Below are 26,832 nucleotides of genomic sequence, written 5' to 3' on the forward strand. Positions count from 1 at the left end.
GTCTTGCAGATCTTGGATCACCCGCCAGGCAATCACATCATGCCTGTCAGCGTGTCCGGAGTTTGGGACAGCTTTATACATGGGATAAGCATGAACCTCTCCCTGTGGCAGAACTGTCTTCCTGAACCACCTGTGTCTCCTCCACTGATGCTAGATTAACTGCCTGACAGGCATACGTGGCTCCTTCTGTCGGACATAGTGTGCTGTCAGCTTCACACTTCAGCATCCCCACCCTGTCCAACAGGTCGCCACCCCCAGTTTCTGAAGCTCACGTCTTAACTGTTTCCCAAAAGCATCAAGGGTTCTCGGGTCATACGGTCGCCCAACAGAGGGGCAAAGTCCAGAGATTACTTGGGGACGATGATGCTGCCTGTCAGTGCTGGCATTCTGCCACCAGGGCACACCCCTGCCGGGGGGCTGGCTGTTGGCATTCATCGCTGTCACCGTCCCCATGCAGGGATGGGGAGAACAGCCTGCAGGCAGCAGGGAGTGGTGGGCTGCCCGAAGGCTCCGAAGTTGAGGGGCCGACTGCGGAGCTGAGGGGCTGGTTACAAGCCCAGATGTGGGGGTGGCTGGGGGCCCAGCTGCAGATGACCCAGCTGGAGGTGCAGCAGTGGGCAACACGGCCATGGCCAGCGACGCTGTGCGCTGCCATGGCAAAGATGCAAAAGGCATTAAGTCAACCAAGTCAGCCACCACACAGGGAGGAGAAGGCAGTTGTTCCGCAGTTAAAGGTGGGGGGCAAAAGGGGACACAGCTCCTGTTGTGTAATTTACCACTCGGAGAGATGGTGATGATGTTGCAATGACAACTGCTGTCATCTGCAGGCACCATGGAAAAGGAGGGGGAAGCCAGCAGGGTTGTGACATCAGCTGGAACAAAAACCCGCCAGCAGGTGCTGACAATGGGCATGGCAGGGACATCTGCGCAGGCTCTGAGGCTGAAAAGAAGGGAGATCACAGAGTGACCAGTGTGGTCATGTGTCACTGTTGAGGCAGGACGGGAATGAGAAGACTGACTTAGAAGGCTGCTGAGAGTGAAACTCTCGTTTATTCAAAATAAAACGCTCTTTTATACAGAGCTCTGTTATGACAAATTCCATTGGTCCTGAAATGGAAACAACTCACCCCATTGGTGCAGAGTGCCTGACACACAGTGATAGAACTTCACTATAAACAATGTGAACAAGAGACATAAAAATTATTTACATTCTTCTCCAACTCTTTCCCAGGCTTCTGCCTGGTTAGAAACTCTCCATTTCTCTCTTTGACTGAATCTGAGACCCACAGTCATGACAGCCACCAACGATGGAGATGGCTCCACCCTCACCTGCGATGTGGCAGAAGGAATTTGAGTCAGGAATAACAGCCCTGCCAGCCGTGAAAGGGTAGGTCCCCACTGTGTGGGGGGGGCAAAGGTGGGACTGGCCGGCAGGGCCAAGAAGCTTCTGGGAAGCACAAGACCACCCCCCTGCCCCCTGCCAAATGGAGGCAGGCATGAGCGGAGCCAGCTGTCGCAGCGGCTCGCCAGCTGGTTTTGCAGGGCAGGAGAAGACCGACCCACCAGCCACAGCAGCAATAGTTTTGGTGCTGCCAGTGGTGGTGAAGGGGCTAAAAGTGGTGCAAATGGGGAGGGGCTGTCTCCTGGGTGCAGCCAAGATGCAGCTATGGCTCTCGGTGGTGTTGGTTTTGTGGGAGGAGGAGACATCGGCCTCTCAGAGTCGTAGGGATAAGGATATGCCACGGAACATAATTTCTAGGCAAGAGATAGGTTCCACAGCGGGTCGCCACGTCCCCTGCCAGTCCATAAGGAGCCAAAAAAAAGCCGGCAGTCACTCAGTCTGGCAATCCTTCCCCCAGGGTGTTGGTGCCCCCATAGGCGGCATCTTCACCCTCCAAGGTCCCAATTTCCGACTTGTTGTCCCCCTGGGTGTGGCCTTGGAAGACATGGGACAGGAGTCCCCATACAAGCATAAGTCCAGGCATGGTGGAATTCCCTTTAGAAATTTCTTCCAAGAGCTGGTGGCCCAATGCCTCCCACAAGCATGGAAGGTGAGATGTGGACTTTCCACATCTAGTGGAAAGTCATGAGATTTGGCCCAGGCTAACAGAGTGCAGAGCGAATCATCCGACACAGAAACTCCCATTAAGGAAATCATGTCATTCCACACAGAAACAATTCCTCATTCTTCTTTAGAAGCCTGACTCCCTATCATGAAAACACTGGCCCGCAACCTCCAGCAAGAAGTATGGACTGTTTGCTTTGCTGGGGAATTCGTTCCCATCTGCGCTTCCAAGCTATCAGGGCAAAACCGCAACCCCAGTCCATTCTAGTAGGATGCAGGGAAAGGTTGTCACCTCTCTGGAGGAACAGAGGGTGTCCAGATGGAGGCAGGCTACGTGGGTGCCGCAGGGTCTTGGCAGAGTTCTGGCGGGGCTCCAGGGCGTCTCTTCGTCCGTCCCGCGATCCACTAAGAGCAGACCGATGACACGTGGCTTGGTCACCAGATTTCGCTTCCGAGTGAGAAGTGACACAGACTCTCCAGAAGGCTGGCTTGCACAAAGAGTGTGTCTTTACTTTGGATCCTCTTTTTATACCTTGTTCCAATACAGATAGACTTGGTTGGTCAATTAATCAATACATTTTGCCTGATTGGCTAATTAACAAGATGCCTTTCTTATAAAACATCTTTGAGGAAAACAAGGAAACAGAGAGTAGGAAAACACCACCTGCAGCTTGTTTATGATAATAAGCTATCATTGTTTCTCTTTAACTCCCTAAAGTCTCTCAGACCAAATGTGGGGAAATTTATCTAGTTTTCTTGCTCTCTGACCAGGCTGTCACATCCACAGTGTTTTGTCATGGTCTATTAATATTCTCTTTTCCTCAGTTCCATAGCTGCTTACTACTTTCTAACTCATTGATTTTAATAAACCAGCTAAGCATGCTGCTGTATTCTTTTCTACTCTCCCTATGGAGAAAAAAAATTACCCATAAAACCTATCTGCAACAACTGCCTCAATCCAGTGAAACATAAGAGGAAACAATTGACTAAAGAGCAGAAAACCCCAAACATGTCACATCAGATCACAAACAAGCTAATAGGACAGAGCCATGTGGTTGGAGCATTTGTATTCCACTCTGTATTATCAATTTACTGATGCTAAGTATTTCAGCAGATAACTTCCAGGGCTTCCAGGACTGTCTTAGTGGCTGTGATCATAAAATTACTCATCAGTGGCAAGTGAACAAGAAAAGCCTCTAGGAACAAGGGCATTTCTGAGGCTCTTGCTGGTTTGGTTTGGTTTGGTTTGGTTTGGTTTGGTTTGGTTTGGTTTTTTTTGAGGCTGACTTCCTCTGCCTTCCAGAAGATGTCTCTCACTACCAAGCAGAGGCTGGCCAGAGCTAAGAAGCTGAGTCTGCCTCAGATTGTCCAGCCTCAAGACAAGCATGAGATCTCCCATCACAAGGTAGCCTTTCCCTGCCCTTGCTGTTTGACGTGATCATTGAGGAGGGTGCCGAAAGAGCAGCTTGGCTTGAGCCTGCTCAGTGTGGTCCAGGAGTGTTTTATCAGCTGCTGTTTGCCCAGTGTGGGCTGGGCAGATGTACTCACCCAGAGTCTGTACTTCACTGGGGATCAGTGTAAGATTTTCCTTCGTGAACCTTCCTCCCAGCAGCTGACCAGCTCTCCCTGCTCTCTCTTGCCTCTCCTTGCAGCTCTCGGCACCTGACCCAGAGCAGAGCTCATTTCAACCTTGCCCACCCGAGGTGGTGTTTTGGAACTACACTCCTGGTGAGGTCTGTGAAGTGCTGGTGGTTCTGAGGAACAGGGACAAGGTAAGTGCCAGGATGTGGAGGCTTAACACTATGCTGGAAGAGGAGAGCAGAGAAGGGTGGTTAAGGATTGCCATGTCCTCACCCCAACCACAGATCCCAAATCCACTCAGTCAAAGGGTGAGTAGGGCAGCAAGAAGCACTCCCTGCTGGACCCAGATGGGCTTTAGGGAGTGCCTCCGTGGGTCCCGAGGCGTAGCTGACCCCACTGGTGAATGACGGAGAGTCTCTTGGCAGGGGTAGAAATCCAAAGCTTTATTGAAGCTCCAAAGAGCCCAACTGCACCTGAACATAGCCTGCTGACAAGAGCACCAGAGAGGTGCAAACCACAGATTAATACGGAGAGGGAGGGGAAACGACTAACCAACAGGAGAACAATAGGGCGTGGCTCTTGTACAAACTGACAAACAGGGTATCCAATGAGAGAGGAACAGAGGAGGGGCCCCAGGCCCTCATCCAGTCACCCAACGCCCTGGATGGAAGCTTCCAGATGTAAGGGAAGGGACATCGAGTGACGGACAAGGCACCTGGGTGGAGACAGGGGAATGACTTGGCACTTTTAGGGTGATGGACACATGAGGAGAGGAGGGAAAACTAGGGACAAGCCAAAGGGGCACAGGGGGTACAAAGGGACAAACCATTTTAAAATTGAAACACAGTAAGAAATACAATAAAGTATAAAAACACAACTCCACAAAGGATGGCAACAGAGCATGTCCACCTGTCTCCACAAGTGGCAAAACCATCATACCAGGTCTTTCTCACAAGTTCCTCAGCTGGTGAAGGTCACCTTGGAGAACTCACCTTGTTTCTGGCTGGTGGGCCCCAGTGGTGTATACCGCAAGGTGCCACTGGGCTGCCACGGCGGGGTTTGACGGTGGAGTGCCGCGCCAATCCCTGAAGAAGCTGTCCTGAAAAGGACTGCCCAGCTGCACAGGCACGTGTCCCAGCCTGGCTGGTGATTTTCAGCTCTTCGTGGGGCGACGAGGAGTAAGAGACTACAGCGTTGTGTGGCCTTCCACAGAGAAAGCCTTTACTGAGTGCAGGGGCACCTCTGTGAAGGGCCACTGACAGCCAGCTCCCCGAGCACAAAGGGAATGGGGTATTTATAGGGAAAGGCATGGGTGGGGAAAACACAGTAGTGAATCAGGTCTAACTTAGGAGGTGGGATGAGAGAAGCTGAGCCAATGAGTAACAAAGTATTACCACGTGAGGCGCAAGGCACTTTGGGTGTGAGCACTTCTCACCATAACTGGAAGTCAGTGGCTTAAGGACTGGCTCTCCAAGGGAGGGCTGTAACCCTTTCACCACTGGGCCTTTCGGCCCTTCACCAGTGGGCCTTTCTGCCCCAACACCGGGCCACTATACAACTGTCTGCATCCTTTTCACCCCTGGGCAGAACAAGGTGAGTCTGGAGGTCCCAAGAGATTGGTGACTTCAGGGGAACATGAACCTGTAAGGCTGGATTCAGGGCATCTGGCCTGTGTTTTGAGGACCTCTGCTGGTTTTGTTGGAGTTGCTCTGGATCTGGAACTGGGAGATACTCTTTGCCCATGCAAAAGATGGGCATAAATGCTCTGTGCTTAGACAGTTTATTTTATTGCAGGATTATTTCCACCAGCTTCTCTGCACCACCAAAAGGGAAGACTTCACTGTGCCAATTTGGGCCATTGGTGCCCAAGCTATCTTGGACTTCCCTGACCAGCTGGACTTCCCAGTGTTTCCAACCAAGTACAGCAGCCAGAAGACTCTGCTGGTTTGCAATGTCAGTAACTGGGCAGCTCATTTCCAGCTGAGCACCCAGAGGTGAGGCAGTCCAAAACACCTTTGGGTGATAACAGGGCTGGGAAAGAGCAACAAAAGGAACCAGAGCATCGCAGCTGCTGCCCTGCAGCCCTGACTGGAAATGGGCAGGATGTGTGGGGTTTGCTGTTGCTTCTTATGTTTTAAGCAGCATGCAGCCTTTGAGCTTTCTCTGTCCCAGATTTCCTCCAGGGTGCTGGAACATGTTAGTAGCTGGCTTGCACCCTCCTGAGCACAAGCAGCTTCTGAAATGCTTACTCACCACTGTCAGCCAAATAGACCCATTCTCTGGGAGGCCACAGGCACGTGGCTTTCCAGTGGTCCTCTCATGAGATGCCTCATGTCAGCTGTGCTGTGGACAGCCTGTGCTGTCCTGTCAGTCTCAGAAGACAAATCAGTGTTTCTCCTGTTGGCTGAACTGGAGAGGGTAATGCATTTTTGACACCGTATCTGCAAGGAAACCGGTTCAGTTGGCTGGTGGTGAATTGAGGGTTACTTAATCCCAGAGGTCTTGTTGTAGGAGCTGAGGTCAGGAATGCAGCACAGACCTGCTGTCTAAGCTGAGGCAGCTGAGTGGCTTTGATTCTTTCCCTGGCAAATCTGAGGTCAAATGGCAAATTGACTTTTCTTCTGTGAAATGTGAGGGTCTGAGAGGAGCTTCCACCAAAGCCAGCTAAAACTACTTAAAGCACACAGTCCCTGTGCAGCACAGTCAGGGGAAACTACAGCTGAAACTGCTGTCAGTCCAGCAGGTAGCCTGGGTGCTGATGAAGAAGGAATATTTACATATGATATGGGAAGGGTATGGCTACCTTCTGCTGGAAGGAACAATTGGGAAAAATGCATTGCCAAATGCAAACACAGTTCCAGAGCACAGCCTGTTAACCGGAGGAAAGATTGTAGCAAAAAGTCTCTTGTAAATGGAAAAGATTCTGGTGGAATATCAGATGACACAGGTTGTTGTTGCTCTTGAGAAGAAGTGTCATGAGTTCCGCATGTCTTTCCGTTGGTGTTATTCCTGAATATGTGGCAGATGAGTGTCTCTGGAAATATGTTCATTATTAATGATATGAAACAACCATTGTGATTTGGCTGTTCTGTCATTGGATGATGCTGTCGGCCCCACCTGCTGAGTGTGGCTGCTGGCCAGGTCATGTCAACCTAACTGAAGGGTCTGGGGTTGGTGTTAGAAACATTGGAGAAGTTTGGGAAAGGCCTTGTGTTGCACTGGTTTCAAAAGGCGACTGATTGAATCTCATTTCAGGGTGAATGCTGAGGTCCAATCCCTCAGCGTTGCCGCAGGGTATTTGATGCAATGACTGCGCTTGTAAAAAGTTGTTTGCTTTGGCTGCTGTGGTTTCTGGGCACTGCTGTGTATTTGTTGTTAATTTTTGGATGTGCGCTGCAGCTGAACCATGCGACTGCAGACTCACCGATGCTGTGGAAAAATCCCGGCATCGCTGCTCTGCCGCTGCCACGACGCAGTTCGCTTGTTTTCCCGCCGCCGCTGATGGAAGGAAATGGGCGGTGCGTAGCTCGCACCCGCTGTGGAGGGCGGTGACCAAAGGGAATCCCTGCCCTGGCTCTGTTCAGGCCCAGTCTGCACTGGCGTGAGGGTGTGGAGAGGAGCGTCTCTGGTGCAGTCACGCCCCGCTTCCGCCTGCCTCGGCATGGCTGCGCCTCTTTCTTGCTCGCCCCCTCCTCGCTCACGCCCGGTGTCCGCTGTGCCGAGCTCTTGCCTGGCATTTGCCTCTCCGACCCCAGCGCCCTCATTCTCAGCTGCTCCTGCGTTCGCCATCACTCTTGCAAATGCATACACAGCCTGGATTCGCCCCCTCTCTGTCTGTGTCATCCTGGGGATGTGGGAAGGAATGTCCTCGTCTTGACCGTGCCCCGCCTGCACCGGCTCTGGCATGGGAATGCCACAGGAACACCTCCTTCCTCCAGCCAGGCCTGGCACTGCCCCAGTCCCATTCTGGGTCGCTCCCTTTGGGCTCCATGTTGTTATAAATTGAGGCAAATAATTTGATTCAGCCTTTTGAGATCAATTAATCATTTTATTAATTACAGCAAGCAATAGCAAGCAAACAGCGCTGGGTGCAGCTGGGGAGTCTGGCTCCACCAAAAGCTGACAACCTTTCCTTCTCTTCAGTCCCTTTTTATCCAGCACAAGTGGGGGTGATGGGTTTCCTTCCACTGTGGTTATCAGTTCCAGCAGCAATTGGTTTCACAAGTGGGGGTGGTGGGTCTCCTTCCGCTGTGGTTATCAGTTCCAGCCAGTCCTGCAAGATCTTTCACAATCTTTGTTTGCGGTTACCAGCCTTGCCCAAGCCTGCAAATTCCATGCCCCGACCCACCCCCCCCCCCCCACCCCTTTTATCCTAATTTCATACTTTTGATGAACAAACAAGTCAATGCAGTTTTTCACAGTCCCCCATTTTCTCTTTTATCATTTTGTTCATCAAATCGTTTTATTTCTTGGTGGGCTAGAATCAAAGTCTCTTCTACTTCAGGATCTCCAGGGAGAGTTTCATATTTGGCTTTGATTAGCATCAGGTGTGCTGCTTCCAATCTTCTTTTTACTATTTCAATTACCTTGTTGAATATACATGGGCCAAATGTTAATCCTAACACTAGTAATATTAAAGGACCCGCAATTGTAGATAGCAAGGTAGTTAACCAAGGGGGAGTGATTAAACCAGGTCTCATACCAGCTCTGCTGGGCCTCTCTTTCCCTTTTCCTTTTCTCAAGTCCTGCTTTTAGTTTTGTCATGGTGTCTCATACCACCCCAGTGTGATCTGCATACACACAACATTCTTCCCGGAGAGCCGCACACAGTCCTCCCTGTTGTAAGAATAGCAGATCTAGTCCTCTTCTATTCTGCAGAACTACTTCTGATAAGGACCTTACTGATTTTTCCAATGCTGATATTGATTGTTCTATACGTTCCAAATCCTCGTCTACAGCAATCCTCAGGGAATTAAACTCCTTTGTTTGTTTTACTAGGGAGGCTACTCCTGTACCGACGCCTGCTCCCCCTGCAAGCATTAAAACTGCCACTGTAAGTGCGGTCAAAGGCTCTCGTTTTCGTATGTGGTGTTCTGGGATGTTTTGTACATTATACATATTTTCATTGGGGTGATAGATAATTTTGGGAATCACAGCTACCTGTATACAATAGTCAGAGGTTTCATCAAATATTTCTAAGGAAATACAGGGGGTGAATCCTCCTTTTGAGCAGATCCACTTGGTGTTTTTAGTGGGAACTAGCCATTTAGCTGGAGTATCTTCCCGTTTAGCTTTAGTAACTGTCTCACATAAATACTCCAGATGTGTGGGTACTCTGCCAATACATCGTCCCCTTCCTGTTATTGAAGCCAAAGTCATTCCTTTACCCCGGGAATCTTTCCAATTACATTGCGGGGGATTGCTACCGTTAAGACGTCTCGCCTTTTCAGATATCCCTACAGCTTCGTAAAATGGAGGCCTAATATCAAAGCAGAGCCAACAGTGTTCTGTTAATTCTGGCTGAGTAGCATTTAAGACTTTATATACTCCCTCAACTAACTTCCAGAGATGTTAAACCGGGAATCCCCACTTGGCGGTGTTGTAGGAGTTGTAGTTTGGTTATCCGTTATCAGGTTCCTAGCTGTTAAATCCCCAACTATTACAGGATTAGGGCCCACAGCCTGTGTGTCTGCTGGTACAGGCCCCTTCTTTATGGTAAATACGCTCCCTCTGTCTTTTCCAGGTTCCCAGTATCGAAAGCCCCATGATCTTCCCACCATCCATCCTGGGTCTATGGGCTCAGTTATGTTTAAATTCACAAATTGGCAACTCCCTTTCCACCCGCCCAAGAAGGCGCCACTAGAATCCTTTTGTGGAGGTGTACACCCATAGGGTCCCCATGATACTTTAAGAAATTTATCTCCTGCTGCTTTCCAGTCTGAGGCTATTGTTTCACACCCCCAGTACACACAGAAATATTCTCCAGGGTAATTGCAATACCCTTTCCCTGGGTTCGATGCTGGACACATGTAAAATCCTGCTCATTAAAACAGGGCTCTACAGGGGCTAGTTCACATAACTGTGGGGTAAAACTAGGGGGTCCGGATGTTATCTGACTCCGAATTACCCTGCCTTCTATTCCGGTTAGCGTCCACTTAAAGGGCTGGTGCAGAGCCGAGGAACCCTCCCCTTTATGTATGATACAAAGCATTAAAATACTTATAATCTGCCAATAAGGGTGGGGTCCTGACCTTGTTTTTACGGCATAATATCCTGTTTTCCCTTTTTGGGTTTGTTGCCTTTTTGGTGTTTCAGAGGCAATCAGACTGGTCGTCTGGGGGAGCCTAATACTCGGTTGGCAATAGTTGGAGCATTTTAGCATTATTCCATTGCGGGGGGACCTGGCTTTTTCCCCTCTGCCTCGCTCGCCGACCCGGTTGCTTCGAGCCGCGAGGTGAACCATCTTCTCAGCAGCAGCGGTACTCGCCTGGGCGTCCCTTCCCCTGCTCCTGCCTAACCTTGTACTGTTCCCAATTTTTATCCTTGACCGGGGGTGGGTCGCATGCCTCCGACAACACCCTTTTATAATTTGGGCAACAAATGGAGTGGGTTTGTTAGTATGGAAACAAAAGTTTCCTGGATGCACTTCTTTTGTGTATATTTTCCACCAATCCTCAGACTTGAAACGAACCCACTGATTTTCCAATTCCCCTAATTTTAACACAATTTTGGTTAACTTTCATTCAGCCTTATAGCATTCTGTACAGACCCCAGTTGGCGGCCTCCCCTTTTGGCAATGGACCCCCCACCGTTCTTGCCAAACTTTACACGCAAAGCACACAATCTACCTTATTACAAATTATCAAATAATCACTAAAAAGCAGGTAATCATATCCCTTTTGTTCCCCTTTGTGATCAACTTGAATGATACATACAGAGTTCATTGGTTTTTCTTAATGGTAACCTTCAATTCCCCAGGCAGGCTGGTCACTTTCCACCGGTCATCTGTGGTGATCGGACCTTTAACTCGACTGGCATGTGTCCACCCCTTCTCGGCTGTCCGTATCGTTCCTGTGGTAAGCAGAACAACAAAGGGACCTTCCCAACGTGGCGTTAAAGAATTTTCTTTCCAGGATTTAATAAGCACATTGTCCCCTGGTTTGATTTTATGTATTGTAATGTCTAAAGGTGGCCTCTGTGTCAACATCCCTTTTTCCCTCAATTCCTGCCTTTGGCTCATAATTTGTATGATATAATGCTTAATCTGGGAATCCTTCAAGCATGGATGGTCTGTAGGAACTTCCATATCATAAGGCATTCCAAATAGCATTTCAAATGGGGAGATTCCTACATCAGTTCGGGGTTGAGTTCGAATATTTAATAAAGCCAGAGGCAAACATTTGACCCATGACATCTTGGTTTCTAGCATCAACTTCGTCAGTTGTTTTTTTATTTCCCCGTTCATCCTTTCCACTCTCCCCAAGCTCTGTGGATGCCAAGGAGTGTGATATTTCCACTGAGTTCCTAAGGCTGTTAAAACATTTTTTGTGACCTTAGAAGTGAAATGAGGTCCCCTATCTGAGTCTAAATATTCAATTAATCCATATCGGGGAATAATTTGTTCTAGTAATACTTTTACTACGGTATTTGAGGTGGCTCGGGCAGTAGGATAGGCTTCCACGTAATGGGTCAAATGGTCTACCAGTACCAATAAATATTTATATCTCCCCACTTTCGGCAATTCTGTAAAATCTACTTGTATGTATGAGAAGGGTCTTTGTGCTAGCTCGCTGCTGCCCATTGGTCTTTCTCTCAGTTGTTGTTTATTCACTTTTTGACAAGTTAAACACTGTTGAGTTACCTGTTTTGCAAGGTTATAGACTCCTATACACATATATTTTATAGCAAATTGATCAACCAAGGCTTGTGTACCCCAGTGGGTTTTCTCATGGATTGCTTGTAGGACCCTCATTGCCATCCCTTTTGGGAGTACTTCCCGCCTGTAGGGCAATACCCACTTGCCTTCCTCTTTTTCTCTTATCCCCATCTGGCCTAATTTCTCATTTTCTTGCACAGTGAAGGCTAGTATGTAATCAATAGGTCCATGAAACCAGCAATGTTTCTTTCGAGGGGTATCACAGGCACATTCTATTGAGTCTATCCCATAGTATTTCCAGCAAACCCAACACAGTGGATCTTCTAAGTCAGCTCCACAAGTGGAGCAATCCTCTCTCCTTGTGACAAGCCCTGTCCATGGCTTTAAATTCATCGGGGCCGCTCGTTTTGCTTCCTGGTCCACCAAATTGTTTCCTCGTATCGAATTTCCAATCCCTGCTTGATGTCCTTTTACATGGACAATGGCTATTTTCTCTGGCCCTCTCAAAGCTTGTAATACCTGCCGAATCAATTCTTTACGTCCCAGCCCCTTTCCCTGTGAGTTAATAAGTCCCCTTTCTTCCCAGATTTTGCCAAAAGTATGAACTACTCCATAGGCTTATTTAGAATCAGTGAAAATAGTCCCACTTTTTCCTTCCAATAATTTTAGAGCCCTAAGCACCGCATATAATTCGCATGCTTGGGCTGACCAGCTGGGGCTAAGGGGACCAGATTCTGCTGTCTTAAATGTTTTCCCATCTATTATAGCATACCCGGATTTCCTTTTCCCTTCCAGAACTCGAGAGGACCCATCTACATACAATCGAGTCCCATCCTCTAGCTCTTCTTCCTCAAGATCCGGCTTTATTTTTGTTTGTTCCTCTATCTGTTGAAGGCAATCATGTGTTAGTTCTGTAATTGGTTCTCCATATAAAAAAACTGGGCCGGGTTTTGCAGGCTCGTTGTTTCTATACTTAACTTAGGAGAGGAGACTAGGATGCTTTCATACTTCAGGAGTCTGGCATCCATTATCTATTTGTTGGCCTTCTGTTGCAAAACTCCACGAATGTTATGGGGAGATAAGACTTTTAGCTCACTTCCAAAGGTTATCTTCCCAGCTTCCTCTACCAGGAGAGCAGCGGCCACAATCACCTGTAAGCATGTGGGCCACCCCCGGCTAACGGGATCCAGGAGATTGGAGAGATATGCCACTGGTTTCTTTTTTCCAGCCCAATCCTGAGCTAATACACCATATGCTACTCCCTCATTTACACTAATAAATAAGTAAAATGATCTCTTCAAATCTGGAATGCTAAGGACTGGAGCATTGACTAGTTCAGTTTTTAATGCTTCTAATTGATCTTCATCATTGGTGCTCCATTTCAATAACCCATCATTAGTTAATTTTTCATATAAAAATTTAACTTTTCCACTAAAATTTTTGATCCATTGTAAGCAAAACCCGAAGAGTCCCAGTAACTGTCGGATTTGTCTTTTGTTCCGTGGGGCCTGTAGGGAAAGTATTCCTTGGATTCTATCAGTGTCCAATTTCTTGGTTCCCCTTGTTAACCAATGCCCGAGATATTTGACCTCTTCTTCTACAGACTGCAATTTTGACTTAGAGACTTTAAGTCCCTTAAGGCTTAAATAATTTAGGAGTTTTATACTTTCTTCCCTTACTTTTCCTTCCTCTTTCCCTGCAATTAATAAATCATCCACATATTGTAGTAACACCATCCCTTCCCCTAAAGGATAACCTTCTAGTACTTGTTCCAAAGCTTGTCCAAACAGATTTGGGGATTCTGTAAATCCCTGGGGAAGGACTGTACACCTCAATTGTTGTTTTCTATGTATATCTGGATCCTCCCATTCAAAAGCAAAATAATCTCTAGAAGTTTCCTTAAGGGGACAAGCCCAGAAGGCATCTTTGAGATCTATTACACTATACCACTGGTTTTCTGGGCCAAGTTGACTTAAAAGGGTATGTGGGTTAGCTACCACGGGGAACCTTTCAACGGTTCTTTTGTTAATTTCCCGTAAATCATGTACTAACCTATAACTACCATTGGGTTTCTTTACTGGTAAAATGGGGTTATTAAAAGGGGACATACATGGTTCTAAAAGTCCCTTTTCTAAAAGCCTTTCTATTTCTGGTTTCAGTCCTTGCCTCCCCTCCTTAGATATAGGATATTGCCTAATTCTGACAGGTATCTCCGGGTTCCTTATAGTTACTTCAAAGGGTTCAATATTTAGTTTTCCTACACTATCAGGGGTGTACCAAACCTCTGGATTAATCTTTTTCTCATCCTCAGCCCGGAGAGGACACAATTTTACTGTCAGTTCTCCCTTACTAATCTCTATCCCTATCCCCAATTCAATCATCAAATCCCTTCCCAGTAAATTATAATCTGCTTCTGGTACTAATAAAATGACCCAATTCCTAATTTGGAGTTACTTTCTAAGAGTACATCCTTGATTACAGGTACTCCAAAGGGTTTCCCTTTGGCCCCAATTGCCTGTATTATTCAGATGAAACTTTGCACCCTTGGGGAAGGGTCTGGACAGTCAATCTTTCCACCCCTGAGTCCACAAGGAACTCATATTCTTGCTGCTGGGGACCTATTTTTAATTTTACCAGGGGCTCTGTTCTTTCTCTTGTCGCCAGCAGATAGAGCCCCTGACACCCCTAATCTTCCTTAAACTGCTCTTCATCAGCCATCCTTTGTCGGCATTCCAGCTTCATATGTCCCTTTTTCCCACAGTAAAAACAAACAATCCTATCTCCTCCACCTTTTCTTCCTTCATGCACCTGTCGACCAGCTCCCCTCAAACCTCCTGGGTGGCCACCACCCCTTCCTTGGGGAGATTTCCTCTGTCCTTCCCTTACAGCTGCTAACATAATCTTAGACTGCTTCTTGTAGTTCTCATCCTCCCTCCTAACATAAACCTTCTGAGCCTCCCACAGTAACTCATCCAGCCCCCTCGCTTGCCTCCCTTCTAACTTTTCCAACTTCTTTCGAATATCCACCCACGGGTTTACCACAAAATGAACTTTCAAGAGTGTTTCTCCTTCAGGAGTGTTAGGGTCCACTCCTGAATATAACTGAAAGGCTTTTCTCAGCCTCTCCAACCACTCAGTGAACTTCATCCTTTTTCTGTTGTTCCTTGAATGCCTTTTGTACATTCTGTCCATGAGGGACAGCCTTCCTTATTCCCTGTATTATTATATTTCACAAATCGCCCATATGGGTACGGTGTAACGGGTCTTGATTATTCCACTGGGGATTCTGTAGGGGCCATTTAGTATCTGCTAATGGTCCCTGTTGATGTTCATCATCCCAGATTCTCATGCCCGTTTCCCTAATCATTCTCCTTTCTTCTGCAGAAAACAAAATCCCTAACATGGATTGCATCTCCTCCCAAGTATAAATATTAGGTCCCAAAATTTGATCCAACAGCTCCGCCACCCCTAAAGGATCTTCTAACAAATGTCCCATTTCCTTTTTAAATTCCCTAACATCCCCTGAGTTTAATGGGACGGATACGTACCCTATTCCCAGAATCTGGGCAGGCTGTCCTGGTTGCACTGCATTTGGGTTAGGCACCATTCCCATTCCATGCTCCCTAAGGGGAAATATACCCAATTCTTGCTTTCCCTTTTGTTGGATCTGGCTTCGGGTTACTCGCCGAGGACCCTCAGGGATATTTTCCTCCAACCTTTCACCTTCCGGTCCCTCATCCTCCGATAATTCTTGGGTGGGTGCCGAGGGACCTGGGTGGTCGATTAGCAAAGGTTCCGGGAGTGGGGGGTATAAAAGTTGTGGCAGTGGAGGTGGCAATGGAAGAGGTGGGGGTGGTGGCGGTATGTAGGGAGGGGGAATACCTGGAGGTAATTCAATTTCTTTTGACCTCTTTTTCTTCCTCTTGATATTGAGAGCAAATAATTTTGCTCTTGTCTCTCCTCTTATCCAGAGGGCTGCATATTCTCTTTCTTCTAGATTAAAGGGTTCTTTTGAATTAACGTAAATATTTAAGGCCTGACAGATCCAATCCTGAAAAGACCCAAATACTGGCCAATATAACTGATCCCCTCTTATTTGTTTTCCCCCCCAAACTTCCATGCAGTAATGAGCCATTTTCACTTTATCTTTTCCCTTCCTAGAAGGAAAGGTATTCCAATATTTAATGATTAAGACTAATGGACTATCCTCTGAAATATGGGGAAGTTTTACAGGGATTCCCCCACCCATGGGTTCAGCAGGCTTGCTTTTCCTCTGACCCATCTTCTGGAGTGCCTTCTAACACACACACACTTGCTTCCCTCAATTCGTGGCCCAGTCCATCACCGGATATGGGAACCGCACTACTATGAGGTCCGCACTTGCTTGGGGAGTCCGAGCTGCTAGCTCCCCTCTCATACACCACACTCGTCACACTCCAGGATCCCCGACCCCCGACCAGGCGGTCCCGTTCTCCCAGAACAGGCCTCCTCCGGACACCAGGTCCTTCGGAAAATACTTACACCATCCGGTGTCTTCGCCTGGGGCTTCGTGCACAAAGATTAAGGGGGTAGCCGGCAGTTCTTTGCTTGCTATCGGATTTTAGGTTCGTTGGTCGGAGTCCGGGGAGGAGTGTCCCCGTAAGGCCACTGTTAAAGCAAAGGCAGTGGGGCGCCTCCTTAGGAGACCTCCTCTCTGGGTGTTCCGATCCGAGTCACGGCACCAAATTTGTTATAAATTGAGGCGAATAATTTGATTCAGCTTTTTAAGAACAATTAATAATTTTATTAATTACAGCAAGTGATAGCAAGCAAACAGCGCTGGTTGCAGCTGGGGAGTCTGGCTCCGCCAAGGGCTGACAACCTTCCTTCTCTTCAGTCCCTTTTTATACTTTTTTTTTTTCCTTCATATCTTCTCTGCGTTGTACCAGGCTTGCAACAATTGGTTTCACAAGTGGGGGTGATGGGCCTCCTTCCGCTGCAGTTATCAGTTCCATCAACAATTGGTTTCACAAGTGGAGTGATGGGTCTCCTTCTGCTGCAGTTATCAGTTCCATCAACAATTGGTTTCACAAGTGGAGTGATGGCTCTCCTTATGCTGTGGTTATCAGTTCCAGCAAGTCCTGCAAGATCTTTCACAATCTTTGTTTGCGGTTACCAGCCTTGCCCAAGCCTGGAAATTCCATGCCCCGACCCCTACCCTTTTATCCTAATTACATACTTTTGATGAAGAAACAAGTCAATGCAGTTTTTCACAGTAATAGATAGAAAAACAGGAGGCATAGTAACAAAGAGTTACCTGGTGAACAAAAATAGTCTTCAAAAACAGCTATTCCTCAGTTCTGTGGGAAAACTGTTCCCATGTAATACTGAACACTGTTACAGAAATTGAGAACCTGTTAATTGACAAGTGGTGACCTACACTCCAAAAACACCTCTGGGAGTCTCCCTGCTAGAGGAAGATGATGCACACAATCCCAGTGCACATCCCCTCTGGTGCTCCCTCTGTGCACTGCCGTGGAGTCATCAAAAAACAAACAAGACACCTGTGAGGCTATAGCAGCCTGCTGCGACCCTGCCTTGGTGAGTGAGCTCTGCACAGCTCCAGGGATGGAGATTATACAGCCTGTCAGGAACATCTGCTCCAGTTTTGGGATGGAGATTATACAGCCTGTCAGGAACATCTGCTCCGGTTTTTGGCTGACCTCATAGTGAAGAAGATTTTTTTCTTATGTCTCATCAAAATGGCCATGCTGCTTCTGTGTCCATTGCCTCAAGTAGAGTTCTGGTATCATCCTCTCTTTGACCTCCTAGGAAAAGGAAGCAGCCAAAATCCCTGGTAGCTTTCAAGCTGAGCAAGCCCACGTCTCTCAGCCTGTCTGCTCATCACCCACTCGCTGTAGCCCTGTGACTGTGCTCATGGCTCTCTGTCTGCGTGATCCTCCAGTCACTGACTGGTGCCCCAGAGCTGGTCTCACAAATACCAAACACTGACAAGAGCCCTTTCCCTGGGCTCTGCTGGACCCACGGACTGTGCACGTGAAGAAGCAGCGCCTCTTGCAAGTTACAGGTTTGGAAAGCTCACTGCCAACCACACAAAAGAAAACCACCCAAACTTATTTTGTAATGATATGCTGACTCACTTCATCAATTCCAGGCGTCAGCCTACAGATGACATCCACCTTCTTTGGCTGAAGACCCACTTCTTCTTTAGCTTCTCAGAGAGCAGTGTCAATGTCATCTTTATCAGTGGTTTCCCTTTTACCTCCTGGAAAACACACTTCCCCTGGTGATTTTCTCAGAATGTCAAGGAGTACTACTGTTAAATATAACAAGGTTTATGTTTCTTATTGGATCCACACAGATGCCTGTTGGTATTGCAGCATACTTTATGTTTATCTTTCCACTCAAAGAAGCTGGAAATGGTGGTTAAGGCTTCTGCAGAGCAGAAGAAACGTGCCTTAGCAAGAGTAGCTACCGAAGAAAATGCTCAGGCTATCCCTTGCTAATCCATAAACCCGTGCTATAAGAAATACACTGTACCTGTAAAGCGTTGTGTAGTTTATAGTGGAACTTTCGCTTTAGTATGTCAAAGTTTATGTTTTGCATCATCTTGACAGCTGAATCCAGACAGACAACTTGTAGAGCAAGATTAAAATATTCTAAGAGCAAATACTTCTGAAAGACACAGTTAAATAATGTACCTGTGAGAGAGGAAATAACATTTTGCTTCAGCCCAAAAAGGGTATGCAGCAAAAGAATGAAAATTGTTGGTTTTGTTTCCTATTTGTTATCTATAGTTAGGATGTGTTATGTTTAATTGATTGGGTGTTGTTGAGAACAGGGAGAGGGGCAGGGTTGAAGACATGACCCAAACAGGAAGAAGGATGAGAAGGGAAGGGACAGAAGAATTCGCAGTTGGGAAAAAGCCTGAGTAGCCATTCAATGGGAAAGGGGAAAGGGCTCACCCCCAGCCTCAAAAAGGTATAAAAGATTTCCATTTTGTCAAAGTACGCATGTGTGTGTTTTCACCTCTCGGGAGTATTATAGATAAATAATGAGATGATTGGCTCTCACAATTAAGGGATGGATATTGTATGTATATTAAGAGAAGCTTTATGGATGTATAGTTATGTTATTGTGGTTTATTGTTTAGATGTCCTCTGTTCTTCCCATAGACCTCTTTCCCCCCACCCCTGTATTGTTCCCAGCAGATAGCCTGGGTTGTCTAGGACAGGTAGAAAGAAGGCGAGCACATGTGCCCCTTCCATGGGCAATGGAAAACTTGTTGCTAGGGGGCAACACCTCACCTCCTCCAATCAAGTTGCAAGAAAGTAGTCTCCATCAATAAACAGCAAAGAAGAGTTGACTGACAGACTTTGAGGGGGACCACGCTTGGCTGATGCAACCCCCGGGGTAGAAAAGGCAGAACAGCCATTTTTGGGTGAGCCACGTGGCAGGCAGCCACGGAGGGAGGGCTCCCAACACTGTTATTTTCTCTTATTTAATCCTTTTGTGGTTTTATTGTAAAGGTTTAATGAATCTTTAAAATTCTAAAAAGTGAGCTCACTTTTTTAAGAAAGTGAGTTGTTTCTCACAGGAGGGAGACATGCACCCAACTCAGCTGACTCATTCTAAATTAATAGTTATTTATTTATTGCTTCGAAGACTGTATTCCCTCTAAACTGTATCAAAAAGTGAATTATATCTAAGATATCTTTAACACATTCCAGTAGTAGGCTTGTGCATCAAGGATCAGTAAAAAGCACATTTACAATCAGTGTATCATCTGTATAACTGTGATTATTTTTTTTAAAGCAAGACCCAGCAACAGAAAAAAAAATAATTCCTGAAAACAGGCAGTGGATGTAAGGCAGGGATGGAAAACAAGAGTTGTAAAAGGAAACAAAATGCTAGTGAAATAGTTCTGAGATCCTTAGGTTTTTGCCTTTTATATATTAAAGGGAGAAAAGAATATTAACTGCAGACTGAAAAAATCACATCTAATAAAGCTGTGCTGCATTGTCAATTTCTTTATGTAGGTAAATGTGAAAAACACCATTCACTTGTGTTAAAATTTTAGAAGTTTAATAGTAATGAAAATAGTAATAAAAATTAGGACAATAAGAAACAATAGAAAACAAAGAATCACAGACGTCCGGGCACATGGCATTCCGCCAAAAGGCACACCTTGCTAACAAAGGATTACTCCTTAAAAGCAATAGCCTGTTGCATATTCATATATCCCATACATGAGTCAAACATTCCTTTCAAAGTAGGGTGTTTCTGATTAATTTTAGCTTCCCCCCTCATCTTGCAAATCAACCTTCTTGGTTCCTTGAAGTCTGAGTGTTTGCCATAAGGAGGCAATAATTCTTCTCTTGAAATCTTGGTGTCTTGTTGCTGTTATGTCTATCCAGATAGGACAATGCAAACAATTTCTTGATTAACGTTTCCATTCCTTGTGCTAGTGTCTTGGTTTGACAAGACAGGAGTCTGTGAAAGAGGGCAAAAGCCTCCTGTGCAATGGAGAAGATAAACCCCCTCCCTCCGAATTACCAGGATTTTTAAATTAAAAGGCTCTCAGGCAAAGATATGGGAATGGGAGTAACAATTCTTTACTAGGAGAAAACTAGATAACAATTTAAAAAGGCAAATGCAATTGGTACAAACAAAACTAGTGATAAAGTCCAGAACCTGAGGAGTCGGGGTGTTGGTAGCAGTCCGGTTGAAATGATAGCTGCTCTTCTTGCAGTGGCTGATGAATTGCAGCTGCAGTGGTGATCTTTAGAAGGGTAGAGTTTTCTCTGAAGATCTGGTGGCAGTTGGGCCAGTCTTCCTCTGCACCGGGGCCGCCTCCGGACTCCGCCACCACCGCTGCCTCACCGCGCTCCGGCCGCTTCTCTCGGGAGTCCTGCCGAAGGAGCTGCTTCTCTGGGAATCCCGCAAAGAGAGAGCTGCTCTGTCCCCCAGAAAGGCACCACTTTATACAATAAAAGAGTGCTCGGCTTCCCCCTCTGGGTGGAGCATCTCACAATGGGATGGTGTTACGTTACCAGCCCTGCATTGAGTCAGTCAATGGCCCATTAAACAAACCATTACCTCTTCGGAGCAAACCATTGTTCTTGGAAGAGATAACAAACCTGCCCAACCTCCAACACCTGGCAAATAGAATACAAGCTTATCTTACAAACCAGGACAGCTAGTTACCAAAAATATCTTACATCACATAGTTTCTCTTTTAGTATTATGCTATAGCCTAAAAACTATATTTACCACACTACTTAAAAGACATTAATACAGCACTACTTAAAAGAGATTAATTCCGCATAACTTTCCAACATAACACATATAGCATTCATTTTAATATTTGTGAAGAGCTAATAATGTAATATGCATTTTGCACGGTAAACAATCATTACTGTGGAAGTTATTCCTTCACGGGCTTCTGTGGACCTAGCATGTTCCTGGCACACAAACACTGGAATCATAGTGAAATGAATGGGCAAGGAGACCTGCTCCTTTTTAATGCTTTTATTATGAAATCAACTCTGGGGGAGGGCCCGAGGGGTGGCGCGCACTGCCGCTGCTCCCTTTGGCGACGCAGAGGAGGAGGATGTCAGCTTTGCTGTATAGCAGAGCTGGGGCTTCCGTCCTCATGGGCGTGCCTAGGAAGATGTCTTTCGGTTCAAGTTTCATGGTCTTTATACTTTTCTTGGCCCACTCTGCTTAGGGTGATGAGGGCAGAAAATTCTGACCAGGGTCCCAATGTCCCATGCCCTCTCTGGTCAGAGGTGTTGGTTTATTTCTTTATTTGTAGGGTGGCTAGTTGTCTTAGGGGTTCTTTGTAGGTATTTCTTGTTACTAGCTCTTATGGGAGTTTCATATTTGCTTATTAGGTGATGTAATCTTCTTCTTGTATAGTCCGTCATTTTAGTAGGAACAGCGAGGGTAATACCTGATGGTAAGGGGATTTAGTTAACAATAGAATTATTGAACAACCACTTTGTAACCGACATTGGAACTTCACAGAGCGATAGAGTATCTAAGAGGTAATTAACATGGAAACTTTCTGTCAACTCTCTTAACAATGTATTAGGTCTTCTCTGTAACAGGAGTGTAAAAATAGCTGGCTGTGCCTTTGGGAACAAGGGGAAGGACTGGGGATGCGCAGGTGCCGGGAGAGCGCACGGCGATGGTTCCCCGGGAAGGATCGCGCCCCTCGGAGCCCCCCGGTACCTGCATGGAGCGGACGGTGAGCAGCGGTGCAGCCGCCCCCCTCGCACCGTGAGCGGCAGCAGCACGGCGGCCCAGGGCAGCGGCAAGTGGGAGAACTTGTCCCCGACATCGAACTCCCGCAGGCGGCGCCGAGCGTTCTCCGTGAGCCCCTGCCTAGGAGTGGGCAGAGCGGAGCACCGGCACCCTCCGGCCGCGCCCCGCTCACCCCCCGTCAGCCCTGGGCAGGGACAGGGACCGGGGCCCGGCTCCTCTTCCCACTCTGCCGCCACCTCTGGCACTGCCACCACCTGCGCCCTGCCCGGCCCCCGACCCAGCACCGCGCCATTGTACCCTTTCCCTTTTCTTTTCCCCTTCCCACACCCAGGCGCGTCCCTGGGCCGGGAGCCGTGGGGCCGCTCGCTCCCTGGCCAACGCGGGGCCCCGCTACCCCAGACATGCGGCGGCTCCATCAGTTCTGTCCAGTCCCACCCGAACTCCAGGACCAGAGGAGCTTGCAGTGGGAGGACCGTGAAAGTGCTGCATTCGTGCCCAGTCACAGAATCATAGAACATGGAAGGGATCTTAAAGCTCACCTTATTCCTCCTCCATGGTGTTAAAAATGTACTCACTTTTAGATACAATTAAATGGGGACAAATCGTTGAAGCAAAACAAAACTCTTTATTAGTAACGATTCTGCTGAGCCAGGTGTGTGCCTACCTTCCCCAAGAGATGAACACACACCACCTCTGAGAAAATGGTTTCTATTTATATCCTTTCGTGGCTGGGGTGGCCCCTCTCCCCTTTCCCATTGGATGGGTACTCGGTAACTTGCATTCTCTACTGACCGCCAACTATGGACAGAATCACAGAATTAATTAGGTTGGAAAAGACCTTTAAGATCATCTCGTGCAACCTGTGACCTAACACCTCCTCATCAATTAAACCATGGCACTGAGTGCCATGTCCAGTCTTTTTATAAAAATGTCCAGGGTTAGTGACTCCATCACCTCCCTGGGCAGACGATTCCAGCATGCAGTCACTCTTTCAGTGAAGAATTTTTTTCTAATATCTAACCTAAACTTCCCCTGGCTCAGCTTAAGACTGTGTCCTCTTGTTCTGTCAGTTGTTGCCTGGAAGCAGAGACCGACCCCAAACTGACTACAAACACCTTTCAGGGAGCTGCAGAGTGATAAGGTTACCTCTGAGTCTCCTTTCCTCCAGGCTAAACACCCCCAGCTCCCTCAGCCGTTCCTCACAGGGCTTGTGTTCCCAGCCCCTCACCAGCCTTGTTGCCTCCTGGACACGCTCGAGTGTCTCAAGATCCTTCCCAAACTGCGGGGCCAGAATCGGACACAGCACTCAAGGTGTGGCCTCACCTGTGCCAAGCATAGGGGAAGAATGATCTCCCTGCTCCTGCTGGCTGGTATGAACAAAAATAAAATTTAAATTTTTGGGGAATGTAATTTGCAAAGTTTATACAAGGTTAAATGTTGTTGGCACAAGTAACAAATTGTGATTACAACTATAGTTAACAACGTATGTACAAAGTTGGATGTTGTTGATACAAGTAACAGGTTGTGATTAGAACTGTAGTTAACAATGTATGTACATGCAAGTAACAAATGGTGATTAGTTATATTAAAACTCAGTACTGTTGTGCACGCATAAAAGGGGAGTGGAACCGGGGAGGAGATGCCAATCTTTGTGGAGGGGGCAGAGAAGCTTCCAGAAGTATTGCATTGTAGAGCACAGCCACAGCTTCAATCAATGGAAGGGAGACCAACTAATAGGAGGCGAGAATCCCAAAATGATTGGTGAAGACTGCACCAACTTAGTAATTAGGGGCACTTAGTAACGGAGAAATACACCTATCACAGCACGGATCCTGAGCACCCCAATCAGGAGTGTCTTGGTTCGACAAGACAGGAGTCTGTGAAGGAGGGCAAAGCCTCCTGTGCAATGGAGAAGGTAAACCCCCTCCCTCCGAATTTCTAGGAGTTTTAAATTAAAAGGCTCTCAGGCAAAAATATGGGAATGGGAGTAACAATTCTTTACTAGGAGAAAACTAGACAACAATTTAAAAAGGCAAATGCAATCGGTACAAACAAAACCAGTGAAAAAAGTCCACAACCTGAGGATTCGGGGTGCCAGTAGCAGTCCTGCTGGGACGATTGCTCCCCTTGCAGTGGCTGATGAACTGCAGCTGCAGTGGTGATCTTTAGAAGGGTATAGTTTTCCTCTGAAGATCTGGTGGCAGTGGGGCCGGTCTTCCTCTGCGTCAGGGTTGCCTCCGAGCTCCGCCACCGCCGCCTCCCTGGCTGTTTCACTGCGAGATCCCGCGAAGAGAGAGAGGGAGCTGCTTCACTGGGAGTCCCGCAAAGAGAGAGCGCGAGCTGCTTCTCTGGGAGTCCCGCAAAGAGAGCTGTCTCGTCTCCCCAAAAAGCTACCCCTTTATACAATAATAGAGTGCTTGGCTTCCCCCTCTGGGTGGGACCCCTCACAATGGGATGGTGTTACATTTACCAGCCCGGCAGTGAGTCAGTCAGTAGTGTATAAACAAACCATTGCCTCTACGGGGCAAACCATTGTCTTTGAGAGAGATAACAAACCTGCCCAACCTTTCGACAGATGGCAAATAGAATACAAACTTATCTTACAACCCAGGACAGGAGACAAAAGACTTTAAAAGGGCTGGGGTGTCTGACACCCGGGTCTTTCCTGGGAGCTGGTTTCCTTGGAAACACCCCGAGGTTACATTTACTAAATTGTTGAAACAGTCTCTGGACTAGCCCAAGGCGTTTCCTTCCACTTGTTCAATTTGTAATTAAATGCAAGCAAGCCTGTTTATTAACTGGCCTCCTTTTTTGTTAAAGTTTTCTTTGTAAGCCTGTCTACAACACGGGCCACACTATTCCTGATCCAGGCCAGGGGCCATTTGGCCTTCTTGGTCACCAGGGCACACTGCTGGCTCATGTTCAGCTGGCTGTCAACCAGTACACCCTGATCCCTTTCTTCCTGAGCATTGTCCAGACACTCTGTCCCCAGTCAACATGCAGGCCAATGTGAAGGACTCGGCACTTGGACTTGATAAACTCCATCTTATTGGACTCAGCTGACAATTAACAATTTATTAACAATTGTTTATTAACAATGAATTGAAAATTATTCAGTAGGTAATTAAAGTTATAAGTAGGTAGTTAAAAGATAAGCTGGAGGTGTTCACTGGACCTTGGAAGGGTAGCTGCAGAGGTTTCCAGGTGGGAGACCATCAGCAGCTGGAGGCACGATGGTGCCGGCTCCAGGCGGATGCACCAGCTGACACAAATGGTGCTCCTTGGGTATTGGTTTCCAGAGCACCTCCTTCTTGAGTCCCTGGTCTTCCTCTGTCTCCTCTAAAGGTTCACCAAGACTATTCTGCTCCTGGGCTCTGCCTTTCACAATCACCTGCCCCATCTTCTGAGCCGGATTCAGGTTAGGAATCCTAGGAAGAGAGGGACTGGTATTAACCAGACAAACATTCCAGGCCAGCTGCTTTTCTGTCTCCTTGCAGAGCACATAGTGTTGCATCCTCTCTCTGTGCAAGCAGTGAGCAGCAGATTTAACAGCTGTACTCGCTGCATGGAGGACAGGAACAGGAAATTCCACCTGAACCTGAGGAAGAACTTTCCTGTGCAGGTGCCATGCTGCCAGAGAGGGTGGGGTGTGTCCCTCACTGGAATTATTCCAGAGCCCTCTGGACACAACCCTGTGCCATGTGCTTTGGGATGAACCTGCTTGAGCAGGGAAGTAGGACCAGATGACCTACTGTGGTCCCTTCCACCCTGTCCCATCCTGTGATCGCCCAGTGGTACCCATCAAAAGCATGAGATGGCAAGTGTGTCGATGTTTCCCACCTGCACAGCACGGTGGTCTGAAACATCCCCATGAACTTTGGGGAGAACTGCACATGAAAGGTCTGCTTCTGGCCAGGAGCAAGGATGCCATGGCAGGGGTTGATGGAGAACAGTGGCAGGCCATGAGTGAAATCTGTGAAGATTTCCAGGGCAGAACCAACACGCTTTGAGTAGAGTAGCCTCTTGGAACAGTCCTGCTCCTCGGGCTGCTGCAGCTCCTGCTTGAAATCCTGCTCCTGGCTTGGCAGGCTGCTGCAGCCGCCGGGCCTCAGAAGGGTGAATTTGGAAAGGATGCTCCTGCTGCCACCTAAAACGATCCAGCAGCTTTCTGTAACGCTTTAAAGTAGCAGAGACGAACTGACCTGCATAGAGGAAGAGAACACCTCTCAATGACAAAATCCTGTGTTCCCAGCAACTCTGCCTCCTGTGCAGGTAGCTGGAAGAGAGCTGGGATGCACTTGGAGCATCCCTGACCAAGTACTTTTGGCAGGAAATAAGTGTGTCTGGGAGCAGAGTCTCTGCCTGCAGCACACACTCCTGTGCCAAAGCAGGAGAGTTGGTTTTAGACAGTGACTTTGCATTTGCCCTGGAGTGGGGAACTGCACACAGACAGTGGCTGCAGGGCAGCTCACTTGTTACACCATTGCTTTTCACAGTCTCAGACTTCTCAAAGAGATGACATGACATCCCCCTTCCCAGTCCTGACCCAGCACATGGCTCTCCCCAGAGCCTGGCTCAGCTCCTTTGCAGAGCAGAAGTGGCAGAGCAAGAACAGAAGGGGCTGAAAGGCAGATGGGGACAAGGAGAAAACTCTCCAGCTGCAGCTGGGAAGCTGCTGATGAAAGTGGACATGTGGACAAGGATGAAAAAGCAATTTATGTTGTGAAGTGGCAGTCTTCTCCCAGGCCCTCAGCTACCAAGTGAAATGCCCTTACTCATCTGACCAGTTGCAAATGGCTTCTTCACCGCTTCACTATCTGCAGCTTTCTCCCAGGAGTATTCCAGGGCTACCTTCCCCGTGTTGCATAGCCTGAAACTGAAAAGCAAGAAGGAGGAGTAACAAAAAATGTCCAATAAATATAAAGCAAATAGTACAGTAACACTGTCTGATGGACTCCTGGTACTGCTTTCTGCCGAGGAGCATCTTCTTTGCCAGGCAACTCTGCCATGCTTAGACTGCTGTCGTGAGTGGCCCAAAAAA

The 26,832-nt window shown here is 47.4% G+C and overlaps 1 protein-coding gene and 1 pseudogene across 1 annotated transcript in view; both read right to left on the reverse strand.

The window, feature by feature from the left end:
• Positions 1-8,419: 8,419 nt before the first annotated feature.
• LOC146766344 (uncharacterized) lies at positions 8,420-19,095 on the reverse strand (annotated as a pseudogene).
• Positions 19,092-26,832, reverse strand: part of LOC144247049 (axonemal central pair apparatus protein HYDIN-like) — a 91,936-nt gene continuing 84,195 nt past the window's right edge. The window contains exon 56 of the mRNA XM_085589334.1: positions 19,092-26,667. Within this exon, the coding sequence (XP_085445460.1) occupies positions 26,541-26,667 (127 nt within the window). The 3' untranslated portion in view covers positions 19,092-26,540. The remainder of the gene's footprint in view (positions 26,668-26,832) is intronic.

The sequence above is a fragment of the Lonchura striata genome, chromosome 11, assembly GCF_050655825.1.
Source record: "Lonchura striata isolate lonStrDom1 chromosome 11, ASM5065582v1, whole genome shotgun sequence".
Lineage (NCBI taxonomy): Eukaryota > Metazoa > Chordata > Aves > Passeriformes > Estrildidae > Lonchura > Lonchura striata.